This window comes from Musa acuminata, chromosome BXJ1-4 (genome assembly GCF_036884655.1).
Source record: "Musa acuminata AAA Group cultivar baxijiao chromosome BXJ1-4, Cavendish_Baxijiao_AAA, whole genome shotgun sequence".
NCBI classification, from domain to species: domain Eukaryota; kingdom Viridiplantae; phylum Streptophyta; class Magnoliopsida; order Zingiberales; family Musaceae; genus Musa; species Musa acuminata.
In genome coordinates, this window is record NC_088330.1 from 43,926,688 (window position 1) to 43,941,390 (window position 14,703).

The following is a 14,703-nucleotide window of genomic DNA, read 5'->3' on the forward strand; positions in this document are numbered from 1 at the left end:
GAATAAGCAAAAGCTCCCCTCCCTCCTTTCTTTGTTTCTTCCTCGCCTCACATTTGTTGAGCTGGGGATGATCCAATTTCTTGGATTCCCGGTGGTCCAAACTATGAAATGAGCAAACTACTCTCTGTCATTCGATGTTGATGCTCCTTATTTATTTAGAGCACAGCCATCCACAAGGAGACGCGAAAATTAAGTGTCCTGATGCTATCATTGTAAGGCAATCCCCGGAAGCAATCTTCCCGTTGGCACTAGCAAAGGCTTAATGGTGACCGTTTCTGAATCCTTGGAGGTTCTTCCAGGTTAAACACCCGTGATGAGACTAAAAGCCAGCCGAAAAGTTGTGAGGTGGCGAGCTCGATCAACCTTATCAAACGAGGGTGGGGGGGGTAAGTCGAGTGAAGACGATGGACCTGTTGAGCTCCCCGTGGCTCAACGGAGGCGACACGGCCATCCCGTTTGTGTGAGTGCATTCTCGTCTTGGCTGAGGTCGTCGTGCACCCCTGCAATCAATACGCACATGGTTTGATGGAACGGTGGACCATGACTCGTCCAAATAACTCTGTTCCACCTACTGGCCATGGCAGGACCAGCGAGTTCAACCGGAAGATCTCATGCCTCTTCCATCAACCAGCAGCTTAATCTTGAGCTGATGACTTTGCTCACTCCTTTATGTCGATGGAGGTTACATCAAATCATTCCCTAATGCTATGGATCAGATAAAACAACCTTAATTCGTTGCGCTGGACTAGTACAGATCATTGCGGTGGCATTGAACATTAGGAATCATTAATACAGAGAGGACAACCAGCTGGATTAAGACTTTGTCTTTTCCTGTGGCATTATTTGGAGGTTTCTCGAGCTGTTTGCCAGAAAAAGATAGTAGTGATTAGAATAATGATGTGGGGAAGTAAAGTTGACAGTGTAATAATCATTAGAATCAACATCTCTGCAATGTACAGTGACAATCTAGAATGCCAACAAGTGTTTCTTCCCTGATCTCTTCGAAGATGAGGTGCTCAATCTGTGTCCCAACCTCTGTCATCTCATGCTGATGATGATTCCACTCTCTCCCCGTCTTGGAGAAATCAGAGTCGATCAATCGGGATAGGTTAGCCAAAGCAGCTCCGTGGTTGTCGTACGATAGCACCTCCTCGTCTCTGTTCTTTCCTCTCTTCTCCGGACCTGAGCATTCATGAGGAGTCGAAAGCCTTCCTTCCACCTCCCTCAGGCAGTCTAACACAAAGTGCTTCTTTGTGTTGGCTCTCTTAGGATCATGGCACCTGCCGTAGAGGAGCTCCTCCACGGCAGCCCAATTATGAGCTGAGATCGATGATACCTCTTCCTCGACTGCAGAAGAACGAAAGGAAGAAGGTGATTAACAAGGAAAACAAAAGAAATATACGTTGTTGTCAAGTGGACAACCTTCATCAGAGTGCAGTTCGAGCACCGACACAGGGCTCAGCTGGGTGGAGGAGCTCGGAGCCCTGCACTGATCCTCCCTGTCCACTTCAGTGCCACCAGAACATGATAGCCTGTGGAACTCCACAACGTTGGATTTGCCTTTCAACTCGAAGAGCGTTCCAAAGATGCTCCATCTTCCACTGCCAACGACTGCACCTTCCCATCTCCAAGCCTTCCTGACGACCTTGTTGTAGACAACCTTATCCAGCAGGAGCCTAAGAATCCCACCTCTCTTCCTCTTGAAGCCATAGGTGCCAAACCTCCTTAGCCTTCTGCAGGCACTCCCTGGCCAGCACATGAATGCAGCAGCATCATTGGCTCTGGTCGCTCTATCCGAGTACCCATGCTCCAAAAGATAGACATCCAGAAGAAAAGGCTCTTGCTGCTCTTCCAGCAGCTCAAATAGCCTCCGGCCATGATGCATTGGCTTAGGAATGGAAGCCATTCTGCTCCAGACTAGGATAAGATAGGGAGGAATGGCCTAGATATCAAAAGTGCGATAGATGGAGAGAGAGATAGACAGAGAGGAGGAACAGATACCAGCTTGCAGTTACGTATGTGACCCTGGAGTCCGAAAAAACCTGGAGGGACTCACAAGCCTTGCAGAACCTGGGACTAATCATCGGATAATGAGCGATGAACTCCCAACATTCTGCAATGAGCTCTGGAACAAAAACATCATTCCCTATATCGAAATCCAGCTTACAGGCAGTGATTGGAAAGGTACTGATGTGATGAAACACAGAATTGACCAGATATGCTCGAAATCTGGCCAAAAGAGAGTTTTGGCAAGTATCTACTTGTCCCCACTTGGTTGTTGGGTAGTAGGAGCAACCATGTGTACATGGCAAGAGAGAGTCGCAGTAGAAAAGATTGAATCGTGGTCAGGTGGTGGCGGTGGTGGCTTGGCTACTACAGTGGAAATGGTACGATGCTTGTCTTGGTCATGGGAGAATTCTTCACTGTTTCAAAACCATCTTCTTCCTCACGATCTGTCTCTACCTTTCGGCCTCATAGTCCGAGAGCCTCTTCCTTGAGCTGTTGCATTCTTCAAGGGCCTGTGGCCATGTGCGGTCCAAGTGATCGAAAGCAACATGCTTTGAGCTAGCTGGTAACTTGGGTACATCAAAAGATGAGGAAAGGCTAAAACAAGTACCCCATTGGGGGTGAATCATGAGTCAACTGATGGATCATCTCCTGAATCTGTGCTCCCCAGAGCCAGTTTCTTGAAGTCAAGACACGGATCAAGATGTGTGTGTGACAGTAGCAGTTCAAGTGATGGATCTTTGCATCTAGTCACTTGGATTTCCCCTCAAGAATTCACCATGTTTGACTAAAGCCCTTACAGATGCTGCTGTTCTTGGGACTAGCATGCGGGTTGTCTTTTTCTCTTCTTGATCACAGCATTCAATGGCTAATCTACGGGAAGCAAGGACTAAACATGTGGATCTTTCTTGGTTACCACATACACAAGAATCACTAATTTGGATCTGTTGACCAGAAAAAAAAAAAAAAAAAGTCATGGCAGCATCTTTCACATCCAAGTTCTTATCATAACCATGCGTGTACATCTCCATGCATTCCCTGCAGCAGTGATCAGAAGATGAAAGAACATCTTTGCTGTTGCCATGGATTATGTATGACAGTGGACTTGGGGAAAGAAAAAGGAGGAAGAGTTGTGGGAAAATAGGACCAACAAAAAAGGATAAAAAGCAGTGAGCCATCTTGTTGGTGTTGCCAAAGAACAGAAGCAGATCTCCTTCAGATCCCATATCCTGCTGGTTCTTAATGCTAAAATGTACAGTCTTCTTTTGCTTTGTGTTCCAGACTTGCTGAGGATGAAAAAGCTTTAAAAAGGTGAAACCTTTCCGCTGACACAACTCGAGCAACTTCTGACTTGTATCATCCGTGATAAGCCCTGAACCTGATTGCGAAGATCATCTTGAGATTCTGTAACCTTCGATCTCTCTCTGGCAATGCTGTAAACACATTCTTGATTAATGAATTATTAGAAGAAAAAAAAGGCAGATGTAGACGGTCACGCTTCTTGTCATAGTGCCAGCATTTACTATCAGGAAGCAATTGCATCCAGAGGAGAAACTACTTCTGATTTTTTTTTTACTTTCACATATTAGTTTGGTGGTGTTTGATATGACACATTTCAGTACCATCCATATCGTAGCAGATAAGGATCATGATAGGGTCAGACCTCCAGGCTAACACGATGCAATACCTCGAACCCAAATAAAGCAATCACACGACCTTCGCATCGTTTGATGCCATACAAGTCAGCATCGAACACCACGGAGCCGTTCCGGAAAACTTGAGACGACGTCGCATGGCACTGACTCGTATGGGTCGATCGTCGCTCGTGCACAAGATACGAGCCATCCTGCTTGATGTTGTACGAGTCGACGCTAAATACCATGGAGTCGTTCCGTAAAAACTCAAGATGGCCCCACACGGTGCCAACCTGAATGGGTCAGTCGGCGCTCGTTGACCATCTCGACCTCGTCCTATATGCAAGAGCCCGGCAACAAAGAAGCATATCACTCGCCAAGAGAGAAAACCACACTCGGGAGGCGAGGCTCGAACCCGACCTAATACTCGCTTCCACCACCCGAGCATTCGCATGGGCAACCTTGCGCATTTAGGATTAGCTTCCACCACCCGAGCATTCGCATGGGCAACCTTGCGCATTTAGGATTAGATCGAACCATGCTGACTGTAACACTCCTAATTAGTCCAACATCGAATGTGGGCAAAGATTAAGATTGATTTATAAGGGTCTGATGAGTGTACTACTATCAACTTCAGCATTTTGGTCAGTGGTTTAAACCAAACGAAGTGGATAGGCCAGTTAGCCCATCAAGCTCGAGTCATGACATTTGATATCAGAGCCGACCTAGTATTTGGGTACGGTGAGGGGGCTCGAGTCATGATATTTGATATCAGAGCCGACCTAACATTTGGGTATACGGGTAGCCCTTTTATTTGACATACCAAATGTCATAACTTGAGCCTAATGGGCTAACTGGCCTATCAACTTCGTCAACTTCGTTTGGTCCCTTATAAGCCAATCTAGCCTATTAACTTCGTTTGGTCCCTTATAAGCCAACCTTACTCGCACTTTGACTAATTAAGGGTGTTATACTAACACCTCGGTCACGACGTAAAAGTTCACCAATACTGTTGATCTTGTTTTGTACAAAAAAAAAAAAAAAATCATACCTTGCTTTGCATAAATCCTATGATTCATGTGATTGATTATTATTTTTAATATATAAATAAAATTAAAAAAATGTACGGATTGATGAAACCATAAAGATGGAGCTTGATCAAGACGCAAATGATAGATGAGCCGAACATGAGTCGATGAACTACCAAGACCGAGTGTGAGCCAGATGCAACCGATCGATTACGACAAACTGAGTTGGATTACGCAAGTTTTGGAACACGTTTAGCTAATTTATATCATTAATTGCACGATTAAGTGTTAATGGAGAGGAACTGAGCATGCAAACACCGTCGGTCTTACCGTGAGCCAACTTTAACTACACCATCATCAAAGCTTGACGTGTTCTTGTGCCGTCGAAAGTGAACGTAGCTTTCACGTCCAACGGAGACGGACATGCAATGAATCAGGGCATGTAAAGTTGGTACGCTTCTCATCTTTCGACGTGGCAATTGCGATGCGCGATCGTATTCCATTAAATATTGACTGATGGTTGACGTAATCATCGAATGCAATCTCAGCAATCAGGAGCTCCGATCAATCGTTCATCGTCCTCGAGGCAAAGAACACGCTACACAACATGATATCACGTCCCCTAAATGTGATGTGACTACTTGTTGGTGATTTAGAGAAGTGGATCGACGGATTCACCTAAACTTGTATTGATGAGACGTTCAAGCTTCCTTTAATTCGACCCAAGAAAATACGCGGCGCTGTGAGAAACCAGTTCGTGGTGGTAGTAGTAGTGGTAGTGGCGGAGGTCGGCGAGACGCCGGGAGAGGACGGAGGCCTCGGCGAGGAGGCGGTGGTTGTCCAGGCGGACGAGGAGGCGGCGGTGGGCGAGGCCGACGAGCCGGTCCGCGAGGTCGCGGTTCTCGGACCGGAGCGTGCTCGCCCGGGCGCGGAGCTCCTCGAGGTGGCGCTGCCTTCGCATGCGGCAGCGGCGTGCGGACTCGCGGTTGGAGATCATGCGGTGGAGCCGTCGCCGCTCCTCCGGGGAGACGGCCGTGCGGGTGTCCGGTTCGGGCGCCTCCGCCGGCTTGTTGGCCCACGACGGCCCGAAGTCGTCGGGCGCGAAGCCGTGGTCGAGGAGGGACAGCATCGTGATTTCCGGAAAGAGCGAGGGCTGATAACGATGGAGGAGAAAAAGGAAGGACGGAGGAGGCGTTGGGGAGGTATTTAACGGCGGATGAGGGCGGTCGGGTGGCGGGCACCACGGGCTCGGCAGATGGATCGTGATCGTCGGTGGTTGAGTGCAGGTAGCGGGCGTGCGACTTCGAGTCAGGGTGCACCAACGAGCCGCGTCGACGGTGGATCTCGCGGACCATGCGCGTCAAGATTCGCGTCCGGTTGCAAGAAGGGCTCAGATGTACGCATGGCGCCGCCGGTCGTGTGTTGCGTTGCTATTGCTTGCTAACTCGATAAATACCACATCTTCCGAGCATTGTAATTTTGCAAGTATAATTGATATTTATATGTTCTTAAAGAAAAACAAAAATTACATGTTATATATTTCCACGTAAAAATCTCTCTCTTGTTCTTCCTATCCCTTTCATGACACGTCTAAAGTTGAATTACCTCACAGAAAAAAGGCAGATAGATACTTGAGCAAGGTGGTCTTCTGATGAATGATATAATATTAATAGGGGTTACAAAAGAACATCATATAACACACAGAAAGATTCCACGATGGCACGAGATCGATGTGAAAGATGCATGCGAAGCAGACTGAATCCATTTGCTTTAGACGCTTTATTGTGTGCTAAACCTTTGGACATCAGATTTCAATGGGTTAGGAAGATCTTGCTTTCAGCAGCTTCTTTTGTCCTCTTGAAGTCTCAGCTGCTAGTAGGTAGGCCAACCATAGCCTAGCGGTGATGAAGATGAATAAGAGAAGCTAATGCTGGAGGAGTAGAGGAAGGAGACAGGAAAGAAGAATGCAAAGTGCGAGCACGATGGATCAGTATTTCCACCGTCTTTAATGCGTACACTGTACAATATTGATCGGTGCAGTCGGTACGTGTTCGACTATCTTTTCGTCTGAATGCTTGCTTGATGTATGAAGCATAAAGCTATCGGTATGCTTGGAGTTGGCGAAGATAGCATTTAGGAAAAAAATGAGTGAGAATAATTGGTTCTTTCTCTCACCAAAATATATGCATCAGCTGAAAACAAAGGTTGGTGAACTGTCACATTCAAGTTTCTTGTTGGAAACTGGAAAGCTTGTGAAGAATGTCATCAGAGGACAATGTGAATCAAGGTGGAGACGAGGCATTTGACGGCCATCTGGTGATGAGCATGTAAAGGAGTAATACCTAATTTCTTCTCACTACTTGAAGCTGTGTCCAATGATACTGAAATCTTTGGCTAATTATTTGCAACTTGCATGAGAGAGAGAGAGAGAGAGAGAGAGAGAGATCAGATTATGAAACAAATCAGGAGGATATTCTACGACTATCTATACAATCTCTTCCAAATCAATATCTATAAAGTTAGAAGATCAATCATATCCAACAAAAGATGATTATTCACAGTGAAGTACAGTGTCTACTAAAGATTCTTTTCATATGCATTCTTGAGACCTTTAACAAATTATATTCAAGATTCTTGTCTTTGTTATCCCCACTCACACATAAATCAAACAACATGCAATTCAACCTCCCTATGGATTTCTTTTTCATGGATTTTGTGTACCACATTCCTATTCACATGCCTTTTAATTTGTATATTAAAAGGAATAAATATTAACTGTCCTCAGTGTTCAAATATTAAATCAAATTTATCAAAATTTACCATCAGTAAGCCCAAAACTATAGGATATACAAGAATCTATGTAATATATGCCATTCAAATCCAAAGTACCAAAGCAACTACTGAGGAATGTCATACTTAAGGATGCTCACACTCAAACAGCACAAAACACTGCTTCATTAATGGAGCAGGGACACAAGTAGGAAGGAGCATATCCAGAAAAAATCACAAGTTGCACAGTTCCCCATCTGCTTCTTTAACTGATCACTTCTTTATCCATGCAATTGATTACTTGATCTCTTGCAATAATATAGTTCTTGACATCTCAGACCTTTGGAGTCTGCAACCTCATGAAGCCATCTTCTTCACTGGGCAGCCAGTGGGGGGCTCATGTCAGCTGCTCATATGAGCTGCTTAATGATGCATGTGAACCCAGATGTTGCATAGAGTTGAGACTCCTCTCCATGATGATCCCTGAACAGCCTGTGTTTGGGCTGCTCTTGAGGCCCTGTTTGCTCAGCAATAGTGATCAGATTTCTATTCTTGGATCTCACTTAGAAGATTTACACAGGCCAGCAAGAACTTTACATGATTTTGAGTAAATGAATCTGGATTCAAATTTTGTTGTTTTTGATTTATCATGAATTACATGGGCTTTAAATTAATCATATTGATAGTGAAAATAATAAGTAGATCACTCTATCCTCTCCTCCATCTTCAGCCACCCACATGTAATACATATATCACTGAACCTCCTGGTGGAACTTTCATGCATATAAGGCATTTTTTTCTGCTGATATTGGCCAATGTATAATATAATACAAATTCAACTATCAATAAATCCAACGGGAAAAATAAAATAAAGCAAATGATGCATGAATGGCAATCTGATCCAAAAAAGAAATTTTGTAATATTTGTGCTGCAGGGAGTAAGGACAGACACAAATCTTTCCTGAGGAAGACAGATGTTACTCTTGATCGGGATGGATAATCAATACACATTCAAGTAGAGGTAATGATGCATGGATAGCAAAGGTTGCAATATTTATGCTGGTAGGAGTTGGGACGGATGCATGAATCTCTTCCGAAGAAGATAGATCAGAAATCTGAAACTGGATGGATAGGAAAAGGTGTGCATTTATGAGAACGAAGATGAAGAGTGTGGACTCCTTTATGTCGATGGAGGTCCCTGTGGCGTGACGGTGGGGATGTGGGAGTGGAGTACAACGGGATGCGGCAGCCTGGAATGAGTTCGAGGAAGGGTACTTACTGTGTTACCTCCTACTGGAACTCTAAGAAAGGATTGAAAGGATACGTGGGAAAGAGGTTTGATGGCAGGGCTGTGGATCCTCAGTTGCAACTCACAACGAGTGTGCGAAAGGAGTGGATAGTTGCAGAGTGGAGGACAAATTGGCCGCATATTCTCTCCCTTTGACGATGAGTAAAGCTACTTTCCAGAGGGGGGTCAAATCACACAGGAGGAAGCACCATGACTGAGATAGCACGAAATTTATTGATGATGAACGTGGATTTAGGTCACGTCAGGAAGAGTGCAGACTACAGTTTTTGACTAACAGGTCTTGTTTCTTGGGTCATGGAGACGGAATGGACGGTCTTTGATCGATGTCTTGAGGTTGTGAATCTAAAAGGTTGAGCTGTCTTCCTCCGAACACGCGTTGAGCGCCACAGTCTTTATTGCATTGCCTGCCCGCCACCTCCTCAACAATCTGCCTTTATTTCTCTCTCTCTCCTTCCACTATAAACGATCGCTTTCTTCCTGATGTGGGAGACGGTGGACACCCGCCTCCTCCTTCCAAACTCACTAGCTAAAAACAGAACTGAGAGAGCAGCAGAAGAATCAAACCACAGAGAGAGAGAGAGAGAGAGAGCAGCGAGCAGATCATGGAGAGGACTGGCCACGTTTTAGTATTCCTCCTCCTACTCGCAGCCGCCTCCACCTCTACGGCTGCACGCGACCTGGAAGCGGAGCTGGCCAAGGGCAAGGGGAAGGGCCAGGGCGGAGGCGGCGGTGGATCCGGCATCCCGGGGTTCGGGGCCGACCCGGGTGGGTACTTCGGCCCGGGCAGCGGGTTCAACATGCCCGGCTTCGGCGGCGGGTGGGGCGCCGGATACGGCGGCCCCACGGGCGGGTACTCGCGCGGCGGCGTGGTGCGGCCCTCGGTCGTGTGCTCCGAGAAAGGGCCCTGCTACAAGAAGCGGCTAACCTGCCCGGCCAAGTGCTTCTCCTCCTTCAGCCACTCTGGCAAGGGCTACGGTGCCGGCGGCGGCGGTGGTGGGTGCACCATCGACTGCAAGAAGCGGTGCGTTGCTTACTGCTGAGTGCCGCGCCTCCCCTTAACGTGTCCTGCGCCCTCTCGACGGTAGTCCGTATGTATGAGTAGGTGTCCTTTGTTATACTTTGTATTATTACGTATTTCTAGTTATATATATATATATATATATATATATATATATATATTTACGAGATGGATGAATAAAGAGGGCTTTTATTATGAGTAATCTTTATTGTTGTATTAGGTTTATTGGGATAATATAATATGGCCAGTGTTCTTAGCTGGTAAGCATTGCCATTACTTGTTAATGTCTTCCATTGACTTTGATTGCTTCGTCAAAAGGAGGATAGGAATCCGATCCGTGTTCCCGATGAGCAGCGGTACATGGATTTTGGCCTTCGTGTTCGTGATTCGTGAAGCACTTGATGGACGCCTTTGAGATCCGTCCCAACTCCCTTGGATACGTAATTGTAATGAACAGAGCTTTTTGCCCTTAGTTGGAATTCAACCCTCTCATCAACCACTCAGAGTCAACTAACTCTTCGATTATTATTCTTATCCTATTCCTTTAATCTCTCTCTCTCTCTCTCTATATATATATATATATATATGACAACTCGCTCTCCTCCAGCCTCTCTTCTTGCCTACATTGAATCATCGTGATGAGCAAGCGAGGTGGCACGTCCAGGCGGTTCGGCCGGTGCATGAAGGCGCCGGTCCGAGCGCTATGCCGCGCCCGCGACCTATACGTACGCAGCATGAACAGCTGCGCCGGGCGCATGGAGTACGGGCCGCCGCTCGGGTGCCCGCACTTCGAGGATCTGCCGAGGAGCTACGGCCTGCAGTCTGCCGGCGATGAGGATCTGAGGGAGCTCATACGCGCGGCGCCGCCGGCAGTGCCACGGAGCCAGAGCGTGGCGGTCGGGAGGATCGACGAGGACAAGCCCTGCGACTTTGGGGAGGTGGCGGTGGGGGCGGACTTGTTGCTGCCGAGGAGCCGGAGCCACGATCCCGGTGCCAAGAGGAAGGCAAGGTTGTTCGTTTGACAGAATCGCCAAGTGTTTGTAGAAATGACACTCCCCTTACGCATGGGAAGTAATAAATAAGATTATGATTGTATTAAGCTGGCAACTGATCCAAATTAATGCATTGCTTGATCGATTCATCGTCAACAAATCTTATTGCAGAGCTGTCTACTCCAATGATCTCTCTCCTTTCTCTGTGATGCAGAATTTACAGAAACATTGTCAAGCCAATAGGTTAAACTAACAAAGATTCATACCACAGGCAAGTTAATTATACACATTAACAAAATATTGACTCTGAAATTAACTCTTCATATTATCAAAAAATCTAATATATGATTAGAGAGAGAGAGAGAGAGAGATTCATTAAAGTTTGAACAGTAGATACATCATGGAAACATCTTACTATAATTGATGAGGAAAAGGAAGGAAAAATAGTAAATCATCTTTACATTTTTGGCTCCAATGTGATGTGATCATGTTCACAGCCTTTAAGAACAAAGTGATGGATATGTTGGATGGAGCCAAGCAGGTTTTTGAGAATTACAACAGAAGATAAAACAATTCAATGACAATCTGAATTTATTCGAAATTTCTAACACACACAAACATGTACACATATACACTTGTGCCCGTCCTAAATAACTGGAAAATCGACAAAATATTCTAGAGCTTCTCGTCCTTGGGAATGTCCTTCTTTAGAACCTGAGAGTCCAACTCTTTCGGTGTCTTTTGCTCCACAGATCTACGAAACAAATAAGAAATTCAACAGATTTAGCCATGAAAACTGATATGAACAGTAAGCAACACATTATTCCGGGGCAATGCCAATAGATTTTACAGCAGAAAAAGTCTTGAATTGTAGAGCAGACATGCATAGCAAACATGAAAAGGCCGCTGGGGCGATACCAACAGATTTTAGGGCAGAATAAGTCTTGAATTATAGAGCAGACATGCATAGCAAACATGAAAAGGACGTTCTATGATGCTTAGTTTTCTAGACCTTGTGTGTCTCAGAATCTTCTGAAGATATTACTGAAACTAACCCTCCAACAAGGTTGCAGCTAATCGTGTCATCACAGATGCAAGGATTTTTCGCCTGCAATAGTGAAGCAAAATGTCGCGCTTCAAATTTATGTACACACGCAAATATCAGGAGAAACAAACCATGATTTCTCCCAACTATGCTTACCGGCATTAGCAAGTTCTAGAAAATTATCCATAACATCACCAAATTCACAACACAGCCTTAGATTACAGTAAAAGAACCTACTAGGTGTTGCGAGCAGCTCTAGGATGAAGTAAAATACATTGATAATGTAAAATGACACTGCCGCTATCACACATTGCAGCAACCTGCATGCCATTGAGGCACCAAAAGCTAAACCTGAATAGTCTTCAACTAGCAAATAAATATTCAGACCATATTAACAGTATAAATGAACTATAAATACCTAAATTGACACTATCAACTATTAACTTATAAACACCAGGCGGAAGAATTCACAGCACAAACAAGTTTTCATTACAATCTATAATAGCTTATATTAATGACACCAGTAAGCTAGGCAGTTTTACACTCGTTACCACCCTTGAACTTGTTTGATGAACTAGCTTTCTCTATTTACTAAAAATGCCTTTTATAGGCTGGGATTGGTTCATATTTTGGTATTACTATCCTTAATTTCGTACTGTACCAGCATATCGAGCCTTGCTCAATACAATACGCACCAACGTACTGAGCAGAGAATACGAAGCAACTTAATGTTTTTGTATCTGATTGTGGACGTGGAGGAAAAGAACTCCCCCCACCGACGGGCAAAGTGCCATGGGGCCGACTGGTGCATGCACGAGGGGGAGTGGCAGAGGAGAAAGGATTCCAGAAAGGGAAAGTTCTCGTGGCCCACCAACGCGACCTTCATGGGCGAGCTCCATTCTGGCCGGATGGAAGGCTTCGGGACCTTAACCGAGTCGGAGGGCAACACCTATCGCGGCTCCTCTATCGTTGATCGGGAGCACGGGTTCGAATGCAAGTGGTACTCCAACGACGACTATCACGAGGGTGGCTAGTGGCGCAACCTACAGGAGGGATACGACTGGTACATGTGGCAGAGCGAGAACTAGTACGATACCGAGTGGCGGAACAACGTAATATCCGGCCATGGGGCGCTCATCTGGGCTAATGGCAACTGCTACGACGGACACTGGGAGAATGTCGTGTCGAAGGGGAGCGGCGGTTTCGCTTGGCTGGACGGCAACTGCTATGTAACACTCGATATAGGTCGATGTACAGCCCCGTATCGCCCGATATGAGGCCAAAAACTAAAAACCGCTTGGTAGCAGGCAGTCCACATGCCGATCTGCTGACGGACCAGTACGTACCGGCTGATATGGTACGAAATTAAAAACCCTATTACTGTCAAATTAATGCAGAATCCACCCAGGTCCTGTGCAAATAGTTGGTAGGACAAGGTATAGATCGGATATGCATAAACTCACTTGGCAAAGTGACTTCTGCAAATTACAGAGAATTGACCAGCTGAGTACTCCTTACCTGGTTTATACATTTTCGGACATTTAGACAAAAAACCTTAACCCCTTATGTCCAAATCCCGTAGATTCCCATTCCAAAAACTTGTAGATAATAGGCTTTTAAATATACGGTGCATATTTGAGAACAAATACCCAGGACAAAGGTACATTGTCAATTCCAGCACCATTCCCTTTAACCTTAAAAAAAATTAGAAACTACAAACAATGTTAAACCTGACAAGGTGTGAATTATGTTCCGCGACCAGTATCAGTCAGTTTAAATGTTCGGAAGACACAAAGGTGGCTGTAAACTATTCTACTTCCTATTTGCTTTACAATGGAACGACATTCTTCAATTGAGTTGTACAAAGGCAAAAAAAAGGGGGGAAATTTGTATCCATTTTTGTTGTGTTGTTTTCCATCTTCATCTAGCACTTCAAAATATCAATCATTTGTAAAGCATGAACAATGGCAGATATCATGGAGTAATGACACTACTCCAATTAGCTTCACTAGATTTTGTGCCAACATCCCAAATCGTCTTCCATCAGTTGTGCAATTTTGCCATAGAATCTATCTCATGTCTATGATAGCTTTTCGTTGAGTGGTTTTCCATCTTCACCTAGCAATTCGAAATATCACTCTATTCATAAAGCATGAACAATGGCAGATAACATGGAGTAATGATTCTTTTAGCTCCAATTAGCTTCACTGGACTTGTTGACGATCTAGGAAACAAGATAAGGATCTTATCAAATGTTTTGCGCCGACATCCCAAAGTATCTTCCATCAGTGGGGCAATTTTGCCATAGAATCTATCTCATGTCTAACTAAATTTAACTTTGGTCACGCAATACGCGTATTCGATCAATATCACAAGTAGTTGCTGCTCAAAGATATCAGTAAACTTAAATAGCAGCACAAAAAATCCATCGATTATTAGGCTATAACATAAAACCAACTCCATCAATTGCAGATTCTAAGCACAAAGAAGGCAAAACATAGAGATAAAGGTGCGGTCTTTGAACCAATTGATTGCAATAATTATTATGTGCATCAAATTCAAATTTTGTTTCGGTGGAAATCGAGAAAGAACGAAGCTTTTTTTCTTGGAGTGCGTACTTGGAAGCGGAGCCGGATTCTTCTTCGAGCCAGTGGCGGATGTGGCGGAGGTTGCGGCGGAAGACGGTGGCGGACTGCTTGACGTCGCCCCGGAAGAGGATGATGGCGGCGCCTACGCCCACCACCGTCACGATGAAGTTGGTCAGCGCCATCTCCAACCCGAAACCCTAATTCGAGTCCTAACTCAAAACCCTGGTAACTCTCGAGCAAGCTTTCCGCCTTGCGGGAAGGCCTCTACTTTGGACCGAAGGCCCATGGACTGGGCTCCGGCCTTGCGAGTGTA

At 45.2% G+C, this 14,703-nt stretch overlaps 5 protein-coding genes across 6 annotated transcripts; 2 read left to right on the forward strand and 3 right to left on the reverse strand.

The window, feature by feature from the left end:
• Window positions 1-22: 22 nt before the first annotated feature.
• Window positions 23-2,481, reverse strand: LOC103982198 (uncharacterized). Of its 2 annotated transcripts, XM_065180279.1 has the most exons (3): window positions 2,002-2,481; window positions 1,423-1,917; window positions 23-1,347 (listed from the first exon to the last, which is right to left on the reverse strand). In XM_065180279.1, the coding sequence occupies exons 2-3, from the start codon at window positions 1,904-1,906 to the stop codon at window positions 938-940; spliced, it is 894 nt and encodes a 297-aa protein (XP_065036351.1). In that variant the 5' UTR covers window positions 1,907-1,917; window positions 2,002-2,481; the 3' UTR covers window positions 23-937. The 2 variants fall into 2 exon arrangements, with proteins under 2 accessions (XP_065036351.1, XP_018680518.2); XM_018824973.2 differs by having other exon boundaries at window positions 1,423-2,481.
• A 2,663-nt stretch (window positions 2,482-5,144) lies between these two features.
• Window positions 5,145-5,824, reverse strand: LOC108952627 (bZIP transcription factor 2-like). Its single transcript, XM_018825006.2, has one exon. The coding sequence runs from the start codon at window positions 5,796-5,798 to the stop codon at window positions 5,382-5,384; it is 417 nt and encodes a 138-aa protein (XP_018680551.2). The 5' UTR covers window positions 5,799-5,824; the 3' UTR covers window positions 5,145-5,381.
• Window positions 5,825-9,220: 3,396 nt separating this feature from the next.
• LOC103982197 (glycine-rich cell wall structural protein-like) lies at window positions 9,221-10,041 on the forward strand. Its single transcript, XM_009399037.3, has one exon. The coding sequence runs from the start codon at window positions 9,350-9,352 to the stop codon at window positions 9,785-9,787; it is 438 nt and encodes a 145-aa protein (XP_009397312.1). The 5' UTR covers window positions 9,221-9,349; the 3' UTR covers window positions 9,788-10,041.
• Window positions 10,042-10,403: 362 nt separating this feature from the next.
• Window positions 10,404-10,787, forward strand: LOC135672249 (uncharacterized). Its single transcript, XM_065180706.1, has one exon. It carries the CDS (start codon window positions 10,404-10,406, stop codon window positions 10,785-10,787), a length of 384 nt encoding a protein of 127 aa, XP_065036778.1.
• Window positions 10,788-11,155: 368 nt separating this feature from the next.
• Window positions 11,156-14,622, reverse strand: LOC103982195 (uncharacterized). The gene is made up of 2 exons (XM_009399036.3): window positions 14,421-14,622; window positions 11,156-11,511 (listed from the first exon to the last, which is right to left on the reverse strand). The coding sequence occupies exons 1-2, from the start codon at window positions 14,570-14,572 to the stop codon at window positions 11,433-11,435; spliced, it is 231 nt and encodes a 76-aa protein (XP_009397311.2). The 5' UTR covers window positions 14,573-14,622; the 3' UTR covers window positions 11,156-11,432.
• Between the last annotated feature and the right edge of the window lie 81 nt (window positions 14,623-14,703).